This window comes from Anabas testudineus, chromosome 16, assembly GCF_900324465.2.
Source record: "Anabas testudineus chromosome 16, fAnaTes1.2, whole genome shotgun sequence".
NCBI classification, from domain to species: domain Eukaryota; kingdom Metazoa; phylum Chordata; class Actinopteri; order Anabantiformes; family Anabantidae; genus Anabas; species Anabas testudineus.
Window position 1 is genome coordinate 21,915,239 of NC_046625.1, and position 14,294 is coordinate 21,929,532.

At 42.2% G+C, this 14,294-nt stretch overlaps 1 protein-coding gene across 1 annotated transcript in view; it reads right to left on the bottom strand.

Moving 5' to 3' along the window:
• The window catches only part of cdk14 (cyclin-dependent kinase 14), a 136,251-nt gene extending 122,807 nt beyond the window's left edge, over positions 1–13,444 (bottom strand). The window contains exons 1-2 of the mRNA XM_026373098.1: positions 12,937–13,444; positions 6,459–6,490 (exon numbers count right to left, since the gene is read on the bottom strand). Of these exons, the coding sequence (XP_026228883.1) occupies positions 6,459–6,490; positions 12,937–13,030 (126 nt within the window). The 5' untranslated portion in view covers positions 13,031–13,444. The remainder of the gene's footprint in view (positions 1–6,458; positions 6,491–12,936) is intronic.
• Between the last annotated feature and the right edge of the window lie 850 nt (positions 13,445–14,294).

Genomic DNA, 14,294 nt, shown 5'->3' on the forward strand with positions numbered 1-14,294 from the left:
TCAGCTGAATGCCACAGTGACTGGCACAAGATCAAGCATGCAGCTGAGGCAGCAGTGCACCAACAGAGTCAAGCTGGAGAGTGTTTCATGTGTAAAGACATGAATAATGACACAGGTGACATATTTCCATCTCTTTCTGACCAAGTCCAGATTAGTCTCATTCTGACTCGAGAGGCACTTCTTTACTACTACAGCTGAGTAGTATAAGGATTCTTACATTAGAAGCACAGCGTGACGAAAAAGTGTGAATTCCTGGCTGTGATTGCTGCCAGACAATTCTGACAGCAATACTCTATATGCTAGTCAGATCGCAACCTCACACAATTACACTCCGCATGAGTATAAAAAGAACAAATGAAAAATAAATAAAGAAATAAAAAGAAACCACAAAGACATCACAGTGTCTGCTGCAGAAGCTCAACTCTCACTGCAAGCTTTCTAATCCCCTGCCAGTCAGCAGTCTGACGTCGTGCCACTGGCTGGAAATGTTGTGTCTGAGATATGACAATGACGACGGCTGTCTAACAATAGCCATGTGATATGTATTGTGTCTGCAATTACAGATTGTGCAGAGGCTGTCTGTCCTCTACACTGCTGCTGGTGGTGATTGAGGATGAACGCCGCAGACATGTCGTCCTCCACAATTCAACCACATCAGTACAGCTGAGGCTAATGCGAATGTCATTTATTTTAGTCATGAACCAAAGTATTAGAGGAATTAAACATTTCAACATGAATCTGAATGATTAACTGCTACAGTGATTTTGGCATTGTTGCTAAAACATCTCAAATATGACACATCAGGGCAGAATTTGGACTCAAATAGAATTGAGTACGGAGTACAACATGATCATAAAGGATCACGGTCACAGATGCAGTTTCCAGCAGCAGCAATCTGTGGCTGATAAGAAGCTGGAGGAGAAACGCTACCAGGGATGAACAAACTGTTCCAATGAACAAAAAAAGGGTTGGCGTTGGAGTAAAACTAGGGTCTGGTTTAACATTATAATGGTGGGCTGGTTGAGCTGTGTCACAAAAACAAAACTGACCACATTCACTGTTCAGTATGTGAAGAGTGTATGAGAAGTGTGTTTGAATCATGCCTCAGGAGAAACAACCCCAGTAGTAGGTCTCACAATAAACTGTGACCAAAATTTACACCTCTTCTGACCAACACCATCACGGGTCTCTTGTCCAGACGGTGGGACGAACTTGCCTCTGGAGGCGGTTTAAAGGAGAATCACCTCACCTGCCAGTTTGGTACTTCTTGTGCAGCACTGCGAGGCAGCGTATTAGCGTGAACCTGCCTTGGATAGGCAGTTTAAAAGGGGCTATAGAAATGTCATAAACACACAGGATCAATTCCAATATAAAAAACTGCAATAAAGGGTCAATCGTCAACCTGGAAAATGTCTCATTTAGTCTGACAGCCATTTCCAAACCCTAGCTTTCACACCTGATCACAAGGCTATTACTGCACCTGATTCCTATCATGATTCCACCTGACCTCTGACCTGAGTCTTTGCTGCCCTGTGGCAGACTGGATGTACAGAAGAGAGAGTGAGATGTAAAGGTAACACTCCACTGCAACATGACCTGATCCATGAGCAATACACACTGCTACCAAAGTGTAGGGAAGACTCTAATCTACACCCCAATTTGCTCCACTCTGTCTCCAACCCATGCTCCTCGGTCCATCTCTCTTTCACCTGTGTTAGTCTATCTCTGATCTCGCTGATTCACAGGAGGTCCTTTTTCTCCTTCTCAGCCATCTCTCGTGCACTTAAGGTCCGCACTGTATTGAATTAATGTCAAGATTTAGATCCTCGACCGTGTAGGATGTAAAACGGACGGATTTCAGGATGCATTAGCAACACAACACATTGATTAGACTTTTCAAAGCTGTCAAACGAAGCAGTGGTAATTGAACTTCAACCAGACCCCCCTCTTGCTGTTTAACCTCTATGCATGCTAATTCGTACTTGGGAATCTTTCAGTCAATAATCATATAAATCATAAGTCATGTTTCTGACCTTGTCCAGAGAGAAAGAATACTGTCGCAAAGCAAAAGGAAATGTCCCTCACTGGAAAACAGACAGTACAGCTTATGAAAACAGACAGAGCAGATGTTCCATTTCTAAATTCATTATAGCTTAATGACCTGAGAGAGAGAGATTTCCTAAACTTGATCAAAGTTGTCATTCACCGCATGAGGCAGTCTCACCCGGGAGAGCACATCAAAAATAATGTCAGACATTTTACTAGTCTAGACCTTCTTCAGATTAGTTCTGAAGATCAGATGAGAGGCGAGAGCTGGACCGAAACGGCCAGCTCAGTGATCTGTGTCTGTGGTCAGGGAAATTCAGGTACTTAGTGAAATGGTAAGTAAGACCATTTACAATGAAATGTTGTGGTTTTGTGGTTGTAGTTGTCCTACTGTAATAGTGCCCAATTGAAGAAGCAGTTCCAGTAAGTTTTTACACTGTAGGTTTCATTGGATGCTGCTTCATGATGCACTAAAATTCTGATTCAAGGTAGTAACACCTAAAAATGATCAAGGTTGAATTCAATTGGGTCCACGTGAATGCAGATGGTACATTATGATTCCAGCCTCATACCAGGACAAAAAAAGATGAGGCAAACGTGAACCATGACATGGAAAGCACCGATATAAAACATAAAAGAATCCCATAGAATTCACCGTGATTTACGCTTCTTCAAATTAATGACAGCACTTTTTCTTTTAATGGATTCTCAAAGGGCTTCCAGTAATTAAGGCCCACATTTGTTGCATCAATTTTTGATTCTGACACCAAACACGTGAAATTATTCAGCTCTAATTGGACTGAGAATAGATAATGAAGTTTGCGTGTGACAAAGACAAAATGGGGAGCGACGAAAAGCAGAGCACAAGAGAAAGAGAACAAAGATGGCTAATGAGAAAGCTGTGGCTCAAATAACAGTCAGGACTTCTATCAACGAACAAAACGCGACAATTTGGTTACATTGACTGTTATAGGTAATGCACTGAAAACGAATTGTTTCAACAATAACATCACAAAACACAGACAAAGCAAATTAAGCGGAGACAATAATCAAAGCCTTTCACGGGAGCGTTCTGATGAGAGCAGCACTTTCACCAAAGCTTCAGACTGAGCCGGTCAGGTTTGAGTATCTGTTTCCATTACAGACAGAGTCAGACGGAGGGAGAGAGAAGAGCGAGCGCTCCCGTCGAACCCTTCATCCATTTGTAGGAACTCACGTGGGAGCAGAGATTCACCTTCCACAGTCCACAGAAAGCACTTTCTGCTTCAATAGATCTTCGAAAAGCGAAAAATGTCTTCAGTTCACATTTTCTTGACAAGGATCACCTGAACCTGCAGCTCCCATCAGCTTCATGGAGCTTCGGCTCTTTGTCGAGCTGTCCAGTCCACATATGCACGTTCTGGTTCACTACCTCTGCTCTCTTATGAATCTTTTTCCACTGCACTTGTCTTTGGTATTGTTTGCTCAGCATTTCCCACACATAGAATATACCTAAGCAGGCCGGCCAACTATATTAACAACCACTCTGCACTCTGCTGTACCTGTTGGTTACCTGTTTGCTGATTAAAATGTCAAACAGCAGATGAGTTGAGCTGTAACTAAAGTTAATTCCTTGATGACAGAACAAATTGTCGTTATGTGCACTTTGCAGTAGTTGGTGGAGCAACAGGCCAAATTAGCCACTAGCACTTTTTTTTATGTCCTAATATAAAAGAATCAATAAGTAACTGTGATAGTCTGACACTCCCAGTTGATTTCTGTATTCATACAAACACACAGACACCAGTGGCAAGAACTCTCTCTGTTCTGTTTGCCTGTCTCAGACAGATAGATACACCATCATTTTACTGATTTAACTACACTCCAATATGTTCGCATACTGTAGGCGTCACTGCCGCTCGGTTTTATTCTGCAGGACAGGAAGGAGTCTTTTACCAGCTCAGATTCTTTGCATTCTTTCTTTGCAGAACAGCCCATTTATAGCAAATGGCCCAAGCTAATTCCCATGACACTGACTTCTACAAATGGTCTGCTTCACATAGTTTCACCACAAAAGTCCCATCCTGAACAAGGACGTGGACTATATGTCCCTATACAAATAAGCACTGGAAACTTGACAAATAGCCAGTGTTGCCAAATATATGATATATGGCGTAGATGATATCAGAGCTCCCATGTCCCCGTGCCAGCAAAAATAAAGACTCCTGTACTCAGTGGGAAAATCTTACAGTGCAGCATTCCTCGTTGCCCCTTGTCCACCACAACACCACACTACAGCTGAGGCTGCAGTCTGAGAGAACACGCTCTCTTCCAGTCACAGTAAATGTGGGACACACAAAATCAGGTTTCTTAGAGATCCAAGCAGAGAATCCTACAAGCCTTGAGTGCGTTTCATTACTGTTATTACTGTTACTATTTCACTCAGATACAAGCACAGGCACAGTAAATCCTACAGCTAGGGAAGTGTTTTCTTCACCACTCAGGAAATGACAGCCTCCCACTCCAGCCTCATGGTGGTGTTCCAGTTAACATATCCACTTATTGGTTTGTTTTTCATAAAATAAACACAAAATAAAGAAAATGTTACCAAAATGAACTGCTATAGATAAATAGATAGATAGAAATTTACTTTGATTGTTCTTCTCCAATCGGAGTATTTGCTGCTCTCCTTATCTCATGGAGTCTGTAAAACTTTATGTTTGGACTGACACACAAACAACAAGGAAATTGAAAAACTTTTTACGATACATGTAATTTCTTTCATTTAAAAGTCAGAGCAATGCATGGAGAAAGTCAGCAACCAATCAATCAATAACGTAAATGATATATTATCCGAAGACCACGAATGGAACAAAGAAAAAACTTTTAAATACGTAAATAACATCTGAAAAACATGAAAAAACCAACATCTATAGTATAGAACATTAAAAAAATCTACTAACCACCCACAGCAGCTGCACCTCTGCCACATGCATCTTATCATTTATTCATTAGTTAATGCCTCTGCAGACAGAACACTAGAAATATTCCAAAAGACCATGTACAGTATTTCATTTGAAACAAAGACCCAGATGGCCTTCTGCACACACACACACACACACACACCCACACACACACACACACACACACACACACACACACACACACACACACACACACAAACACACGCTGCTTTAACTCAAAAGTGCAACCAAGCAGGATTCCCTTGTCAATACAAATGTAACACGTCAGTATCCTTAAACCCGCTGACGGCCTCATCAAGCAGCCACCAGCAACAGCAAACTGTGAGCAAATGTTTGAGAAATCAATGTTACTCAGGTCTGCAAGAAAAGGCTGTTCCATGATTCCCAGGTCAATACAGATTATCTACACGGTGAATTCAAGACTGCTGACTGAATAACAAAAAAAGAACTAGGTTTGGGTGGTATACTGGGTATCATTTGTGAAGAATCACATTTATGATTAGATCTAATACTTGTTTTTATTGATGGTACATAATGAGAACGAGGTAAGAGGGAATTATCAACAAACTCTAGGAGCATTTTAGCATCTTATGAGTATAAAAGCATACTTAGTTTAGTTTTTTAGTAACGGACAGCTGCTTTTCAGTCAATAACATCTGCTCCACAGAAAAACAGACACAGGTAGGGAGGTTTTAATGAACACAGTGGATAAGGATGTATTGTTACCAGTTTCACAGTAAACCAGGGTAAAATTTCTGATGCTTTGATTAAATTTTTTAATAAAAGTTAAAAGCGCAGTTGAACTCTGCACTGTGCTTTGAAAAACTCCCCTGCGGAACAGTTAAACTTCCTGTGCCACCGCAGCATGAAGACCATACAGTGTTTTACTTAAATCAATTACAATGCTGGATGCCTGTGCAAGACACGAAATCCCCTAGTACAAAAAAAAGAAATAGTACTAGTAATCTATCAAACAGCTGCTCAGAACAATCAGAACATGACTGTGTGAAAGCAACAGTGACGACAAGACAACAAGAGAACCAAGATGTTCAGCAGTGTTTCACTCTTTGACAGTGGGCAGACTGTTTCAAAATGGCTGTGAAATAAGTGTGCAGAGAGAGCCCGGTCAGTATGTTTGGTGATCTCTCATTTGGCAGACCAGAGAAGCCCGGTAATGGTGACTGAGCCTGAGGGACGTCTCTGAGATGAGAGGGGAATGATATATAATGTATTACACACCATGTGCGCTCAGCTAGGGCATCATACAGAAAAACTAAAAAACCCAGCTGCACTACAGACTGTTCGGACAACATCTGGCCAATAGGACCTAAATGAATTTTAGTAAATAAACAAAAACTATAAAAACTAAGTATAAGTGTGGTGCTAGAGTGCTGAAACTGGGCCACAGATGTCACAAGCTCCCAAAAAATGCACTTATTTTCCACCTACCTCATCAAAGCTGCTGTCCTCTTTCTTGAATGCTGCAGAGAGAAGAAAGAAGACAATCAGACACTGACATCTTTTGAAGAATGAGCAAACCAAAAATGTCAAATGGTAATGACGAAGCATGCACACAACCTTCTAACCGCGCCGGCATTTGTCAGGAATTTATTCTGTGCTCATTAAAGCGTCGTGGGAGTCGGTTTGATTTGAGCCGAAGAGGAGCTCGCTAGTTCGGGTGACAACTCACTTCTCTCGGAGAGTTTCATTAGAGGAGGCCGGAGAGCAGCAGTAACGGAGACGGGAAGATTGTAACGTACACGTCGTATTCAAGAGAAGAGTAAACTTAAAAAAGAGGCTCAATAAAGATTCAATCATTATTATTGTTATTACAGTGTAAAATCAGATTGTCCCCTCAGAGCAGGTCAACTCTTATCTTACATATGAGGAGTCAAAGACTCTTGCTTAGATGAAAGGCGCTATTGGTAAAAGAGGGATTATCTTGTTTTGAGAAATATACTTGATTTGAGTAATCAAGTAGTATCAAATGAGAGATGAGTATATTGAATACTTTCAACAAACGTTCTTGACATTTTGTATTTGAAGTGCAGGATGATCCTAAACGTACTCATTATTGTACAACTTCAAATCAGTCTAACGTATTGTAAATGACGGTGTTGACATGTAAACAGCTGCTACATTGTTGAGCTTTGCTGTCTCACTGTGAAACACAGCACTGCCAATACTGTTAACATACAGTCAAGTGTAGCTTACAATTAGTTTTTCCCAGCTATTGTCAAGATCTGTTAAAACAAATCACATCTCATCTCAAGAATCTTATAAAGCAAATGTTTATTGTTCTTCTAGAAGATTTTCTTTTTGTTTCTGCTTATCATAAGAAAAAAACACTTTGTAAGACTGTTTGCTTGTTTTCACTGCAGCGTTTCCTCTGGTGCATGTTTGTGTGCCATCTACTTTTTAATGAGTCTGCCTAAAGTAACACCCGGAGCTCCATATGTTGAAGGTAGACGTGTTTTTGCGACATGATGTGACAGACTGTCTTGGTTTCTTATATGTGGCTCATTTCAGCAGACAGCTACAGTAAATTACGGTTTACACTCACTGGTCACTTTATTAGGTACACCTGTACAATCTAATGTGATCTGATACAGCAGCTCTGCTAGGGAGTTCACATAGTCGTTGAAACTGACATTGACAGAAAGGTGATTATTCTATGATATATGTATTATTGGAGGTTCTAGTGGGAGATCATACTGGAGGTGTTTCCAATGTTTTGCTAATTATAACCTTAGAATCATTCAGGGAATTCATGGCGCAGCTGCTGTATTGGGTTGTATTAGACTGTACAGGTGTACCTAACAAAGTGGTCACTTCTTCTTCTGCAACTGATTAAGGGAACCCAACTGGAAAGAGGCCGGCTGTGAGCATAGCAGTGGTGGATTGCATTTCCCTTGTCTTACTTTCTTTATATTGGTTGAAGCGTGCACTGCTTTTGAATGCAAACCACGACCGTTCATCTGGGGGAAAAAAAAACCCCACAAGCAACAGAGAAGAAGGGACGCTGCAGTTAGTGTTATGATGTTTGTGTGGTTGAAGGAGGGGACAGGAAATAGCATGGGCATAACCTGCAGAAGCTGGCATAGGTACTTCACACACAATGGTTCAATATGGATCAAACAGTCCAGGGACTGTTTAGAAAGAACAGAATGTAAAAATCTGAATTGCAAAAGAAAAATGTCCCACGATAGACGTAAGTAAGGATTTTATTTCTTTCTTTCTTACATCCAAATCCACACTTTCAGGACAACAACAAACAACACTGCATCCTCCTCAGCAGCCTGTTGTGCTTTGGTGCTATCAAAGCTGCAGACACATAGCACCAGATGCTTGCCGAGGACATTATTAATAGCTAAATGACGATTTCTCAGTTATTGACTCCTAATGTTGACTACGTTGTCTAATGAGGAAGGCAGTGCAGATGGCTGGAAGACCGAATGCTCTGGGGGCTGCTTGCTCGTAAAATGACTTTATTTATGTCAGAGCGAATGTTTGGAAGCATTGTCAGCGCAGCCAGTGAGCCGTCAAACTGCTGCTTCCTTGTCCTCGGACGGTCAGTATACACACGCTCCCCAAAGGCTGCAGCCTGAAACTCCTGACAGCACCATCACAGCTGCAAATCTACACTCAATACAATGGATTAGACTGCAGGTAACTGGAGGGATTGGGGTGCATTAGACTGTATATTTTATTTAAGCTTGCTTGTAAGTATTTGGATGTAATAGAAAAAGATACTTTGGGAACTTTTAGGAAACACATCAAACACATTCCTTCTTTCTGCTGCAGAGGATCTTTACATGCACATTTTTTACTGGCTGTTCTTCCTGTCCAACTACTCCAACTTGTGATGCTGATGAGATGCTGTCAGAGAGTACTTGTTCACTGCAAGTAAACTTTATACTACATTTGTGAGGACATAAAAAAAAAAACAACAGAATTGCTTTCTGGAGGAGATGATGAGAGGGAAACATAAAATCGAACATAGAGGGAAATAAAGATTGTTTTGTCCAAATTTGCTGCAAGAAAACAACAGAAGCAAAAAGTGATCCTGCCTTAAAAGCCATCACCCCACCTTTACTGCTCCTACAGCTTTTTAACTGCATCTCTCACTTGGAGGATTTTGCCTTTTGATCAAACTTATGAGGCAAATATTGGGAAGCCATCGCTTTCCTTTATGCACTTCTGTGGAGGTGTGTGAAACTCTCATTGCTAATTTCACATCAGTATACTGAAGGATGAATCCACCACAGACACCTTCACCCAGTGTTTAATGTGTAAAACAGAAGAACCTCTGTCTTGACAAGGTGTATTTATAGCCGACACAACATCAGATGTATTTATCTTTTATTTATCCGGGGAAGTTTCACAAAGCACAGAAGCTCTTCTCCAGGAATGCCTTGATTTAAAATCACATGTGCCCACACGAATTCAAAAGAACGAAGGCTTGTGCACGTGAAAACAACAAAACTGTGTATTCTTTTTTTTTTTAAACTCTAATCGTCCTATTTGATTTAGCAAAAACCCAAATTTGTGCAGCACAGTGATGCAGTGGTTAGCACTCTCACCTGGGTTTGCGTGTTCTGACTGTGCCTGCGTGTCTCTAAATTGCCCATAGGTGTGAATGTGAGTGGTTGTCCATCTCTTAGTGTGGCTGACCAGGTCTTAGAAGGTTAGCAAGTTGAAAAAGCCAAAACCTTGCATGACAACAAATTGGTCAGAAGTGAGACAAAAGGCCGAGACAGAGAGATCCTATAATTGACCAGATAAACAGCTGTGCTCTGCTGGCTGCCCTACTGTCATCCACACATAATCATTATTATTGACTGCATCACAAACATAAGTGTTGCAACAGGCAACTGCTGTAGAGTCAGTGTAGGGCTGGAGTTGAACGTTTGATCATGGCTTGAGGCAGGAAGTAGCCGTTCTATCTGTATTAAAGCTGCGAAACAGCTGCTGAACAGATCTGCTTTGTGTGGACAGAATAAACAAAAAAGAAGGCAAACAGCTGCCGTCTTATTCCGACAGATTTGCGTGAATGTACTCTTTAATCACACTTTACGCCTTGAAGCAGCTCCTAAGAAGCACCTGGGGGTTAACTGCTGTGCTCAAGGGCACCTCAACAGCAGTAATGAGGAAGGCGAGCCCCATGTTAACTCACTTGACTTTCCAGATTTATCCTCCAGGTCCAGGGATCAAAGACCTTAAGGTCTAAAGTACAGCAAAGCAAGAAACACTTATGGGGAAACACTTGCAGATGGAGATTAAGGCTGCTCCATATTGTATCATCCATGATATGCCGGTGTAATTCCTCCCCATAATCAGAGTTTATCCTATAGGAATAACAACAATTTACACAAAACACACACTCTAATGTTTTGCTGAACCACCTTTAGCTTTCCCTACGGCACACATTCACCACGGCATTGTTCCGATCAGCTTCTGTCACCACATTTGTACACGTCCAGAGTTCCATTCATTTTTCTCCAAGATCTTGTATTGATGATGAGAAAATCGAACTGCTGGGGAAGTCTTCTCCAGAACATCCCAAAGATTCTCAATGGGATTAAGGTCTGGACTCTCTGGTGGCTAATCCATATGTGAAAATGATGCGTCATGTTCCCTAAACCAGTCTTTCATAATTTGAGCCATGTTTTGTGATCTTGGAATATGGATATGAAAAAAAAATCATTGATGGAATAATTCAGTTTATTCCTGTAGTCAGCTGACCTCATTCTTTGGACACATAACGTTGCTGAACCTAGACCTGACCAACTGCAGCAACCCCAGATCACCCACAGGCTTGTACGGTAGGCACTAGACAGGATGGGTGCATCACTTCCTCTCTTCTTACTCTGATGTGCCCATCACTCTGGAACAGGGTAAATCTGGACTCATCAGACCACATGACCTTCTTCCATTGCTCCAGAGTCTAATCTTGATGCTGCCTAGCAAATTGAAGCCTTTTTTTCTGATTAGCCTCACTGACAAGTGGTTTTCTTAAGGTTGCACAGCTGTTTAGTCCCAATCGCCAAAATACTATTTATATTGTTATCACAAAAATCCTCGTGATGAAATATTGTGATGTACTTTTAAGTCAATTTCTCCAATCCCTACTTTATATGGACCATCCAATCAAAGTCAAAGTGCACAGTTATTAAATCTGTGTGTCGGGGGCACACATGTCCTTTACCCTTGAGGCCACAGGGGATTTGGTTAATATGTGATATACATTTATTAAAAACGTACCGAAGAAGACTTGAAGGTTCCATCAGTTCCATATAATCCATCTGGGGCTTCCCATATAATCACGAGTTCCAAACCTGAGCTCAAAGCTCAGTAATGGCTGACAAACCCTGCATCAGTCCATTAAACACGTTGGAAGCTATTAAGCTATGAAAATATCCACAGTGCATTATGTTGCACAGACCTTAATTTGACATGTGAGGCAGCTCTGGCCACTGGGACCGGTTGGATCGACACTGTTATGAGGACACAGACAATAAAGCTGGGTCTTGAACGTGCTTTGTTAAAGCATCCGTTGGGCAGAGCAAGAGCCCGATCGATGCTCAGATGTGTTGATTTAGATGGGAGGAAAGATCGCCAATAGGAGACGAGCATCAGCACAGCAGAAAACTCAATGCCAATCTTTGTGCTCCTGCAGCATCGACCCGAACTCGCTCCTGTTCATCTCTCATCTTTCTCTTATAGGCTGCATCCAGCTATTCAGTCTCTACACACACTGCTTCAAAGGCCAGTGAACCCTGTGAAGATCTCTGCCCAGTGTGTGTGTGTGTGTGTGTCGTGTGTGTCGTGTGTGAGAGAGTAAAAGAGTGAAGGAGAGCGAGTGACAGAGAAAGAGTAAATGAGATGTGATGGGTGCACCTTGACAACCAGTGAGTGTGAGTTTGCTTCAGTAGCACAGCTTTCATTAGAAGAGGTAAATATAGTGTGAGATGATGAGCACAGTGATGATTCAGCTAATTAAACTACAGGCTGCACAGTTGGAAGGATACGTCAAACGCCAAACTTTAGTTCAATTAGCACTTTGTGTTGTTTGTTTTTATTGTCTTTCTATGTTTAGGGGGTTAACGGCCCTTTTGCCATTTTCCACTATTTGGCTGGCCAACAATCACATACTGGAGGTGTTCACATACATTAGCACACTAACAAATGATGACAATCAAATTCAGTGTTTCAATGCATATAGTGAAATAATATATATACATATATATACACACATATATACTGCATGACTGAGTAGCGTTGGATTTTTGAACCTCTGGTCAGACAAAACCAGCTCTTTGAAGACGCCTCTGGGATTTTACAAGATGAGATTTGATAATATGAGACATTAACAATTAACAATGTATTATTTCACTTACAAATTTTTGACAAATAAACAATTTCTGACAGATCAACAATGAAATAAATTGTTAATTTCAGGCTCCCTCTTATTGTCTCAGGTTCAATCAGCTGTCCTACCTTGACAATTTGGAGAAACCCTTAAGATATATAGTAACACCTCCTGATATTATAATAATAACCAGTTTCACCATGAACCAGAGTAACTGTTGAGTTTACATTGATGGAAGACACACACACAGCGATGTAAACTGGCTCACATCACCAATGTACAGCATCACTCTGTATGTTGTGTGATAAGCAGAACTCATTTAGAACGGACGCACCGTGTGGATGCGTGTTTTCCGTGGTTAGTGAGCCCCAAACTGTGACCAGACATCACCTCAGGAGGAAGCAGCAGCTGCAGCAGCTGCAGCAGCAGTCTGCGCTGCAGCTGCAGCTGCTGCAGCTTCAGACATTTCTCAACTCACACTCAAACCCACACAGAGAAGGAGAAGAGGTGTCTGGAAAAAAAAAAAGGGGGGGTTAGAGAATGGAAAGTGCTCACCGATGCTCCTGAAACTCTCGGACAAAGTTCTCCTCAACTTTTTCATTTTGCCCATTTTCTCCGCGGGCTGGGACGCTGGCATCAGGTCGCACATGTTTGTTTTTTTCTCTTTCTCTTTCTCTTCTCTTCTCTTCTCTTCTCCTCTTTCTTCGCAGCGGGCTGCGTTCGCGGTTTGAAGCGGGGGAAGGAGGACCGGTGCTCGGTCAGCCCTGCGGGGGCTTCTTCAGCGCAAGCTGCGGCGCGCTGGCAAACACAGGAAACGGAGCCTCGGCCACTCTCACTTCTCTCATCAACTAGTCAGAGCCGATGCCTTGTTGAGATATTCTCAAGAATGCAGCTCCATTTCTCCAAAGAGACAATAAAAGTCCGCGCTGAGGCTGCAGGCATCCAAAGTGGACAGTGTGCGTAACCAGCTGCGCCTCCGCGGTGCGTCTTTGCTTTCTGGTTCTGGTGCTTTAAAAAAAGAAACACACAGATCGAGCCCTGACTTCTTTCTTTCTATCCTCCCTCCCTGCTCCACCGCAATCTAGATGTCATTTTTTGGGAATCTCTCTCTGGTTTCGACCCCAGCACCCCGCCCCGGATTGCGGGGATTGGAGGACTCCCCGGGGATCACCGCGTTTCTACTGGCTGCAGAGGCTGTCCGTCAGCGCGCCAGCGCCGCCCTGTAAAAATGTTGCAGGAGGAGGAATATTTTCATGGATTATTGTCAGAGCTGCTGCTGCTGCTGCTGCTGCTGCCCTCTGTGAGACCCGGTCATTGTGTGCGCAGCTCGAGCTTTTCACCCCAGTTATTCCTGATCTCACCTGAGAATAAAGAAAGTGAATCAATCAGACGCCGGTGGCAGCGGTTCATCTCCCAACTGCTGCTTGGAAAATGGAGATACAGTAAAATGTTGAGCAACAAAACCAAAACTCTCTGTGGAGTTTGGTGAAAAACTTGCATCACAATAATAATGCAAATAATTCAAGAACATCATTATCACATAATTATGACACATGAGCAGGATTTCCCATCACGAGTACAGAGACGTTTACTCTCTTAAAAGCAACCTTTTGTCTTTTAAACCCACTTTTCTTTGCAAAAACCTAATATAAAATCTGCAGCAGCCCATTCAGACACAGTCACCCTGGTCCTAATTTATAGTATTTTCTAGATGGGATTAAAAAAGGAGCGGTGGGATTAGAGCGATCAGAGTTATCCAAACCCTGCATCAATAATCTAAATCCTGCAGCAGCGAGCTCATGAGCTCTATTCTGCTCCTGTCATGTGTCTTCATGTGCGGGCTGACACACACACACACACACACACACACACATCCAGCTTGATTTGGTAGAGTCGTGCTGCAGTCACCACAG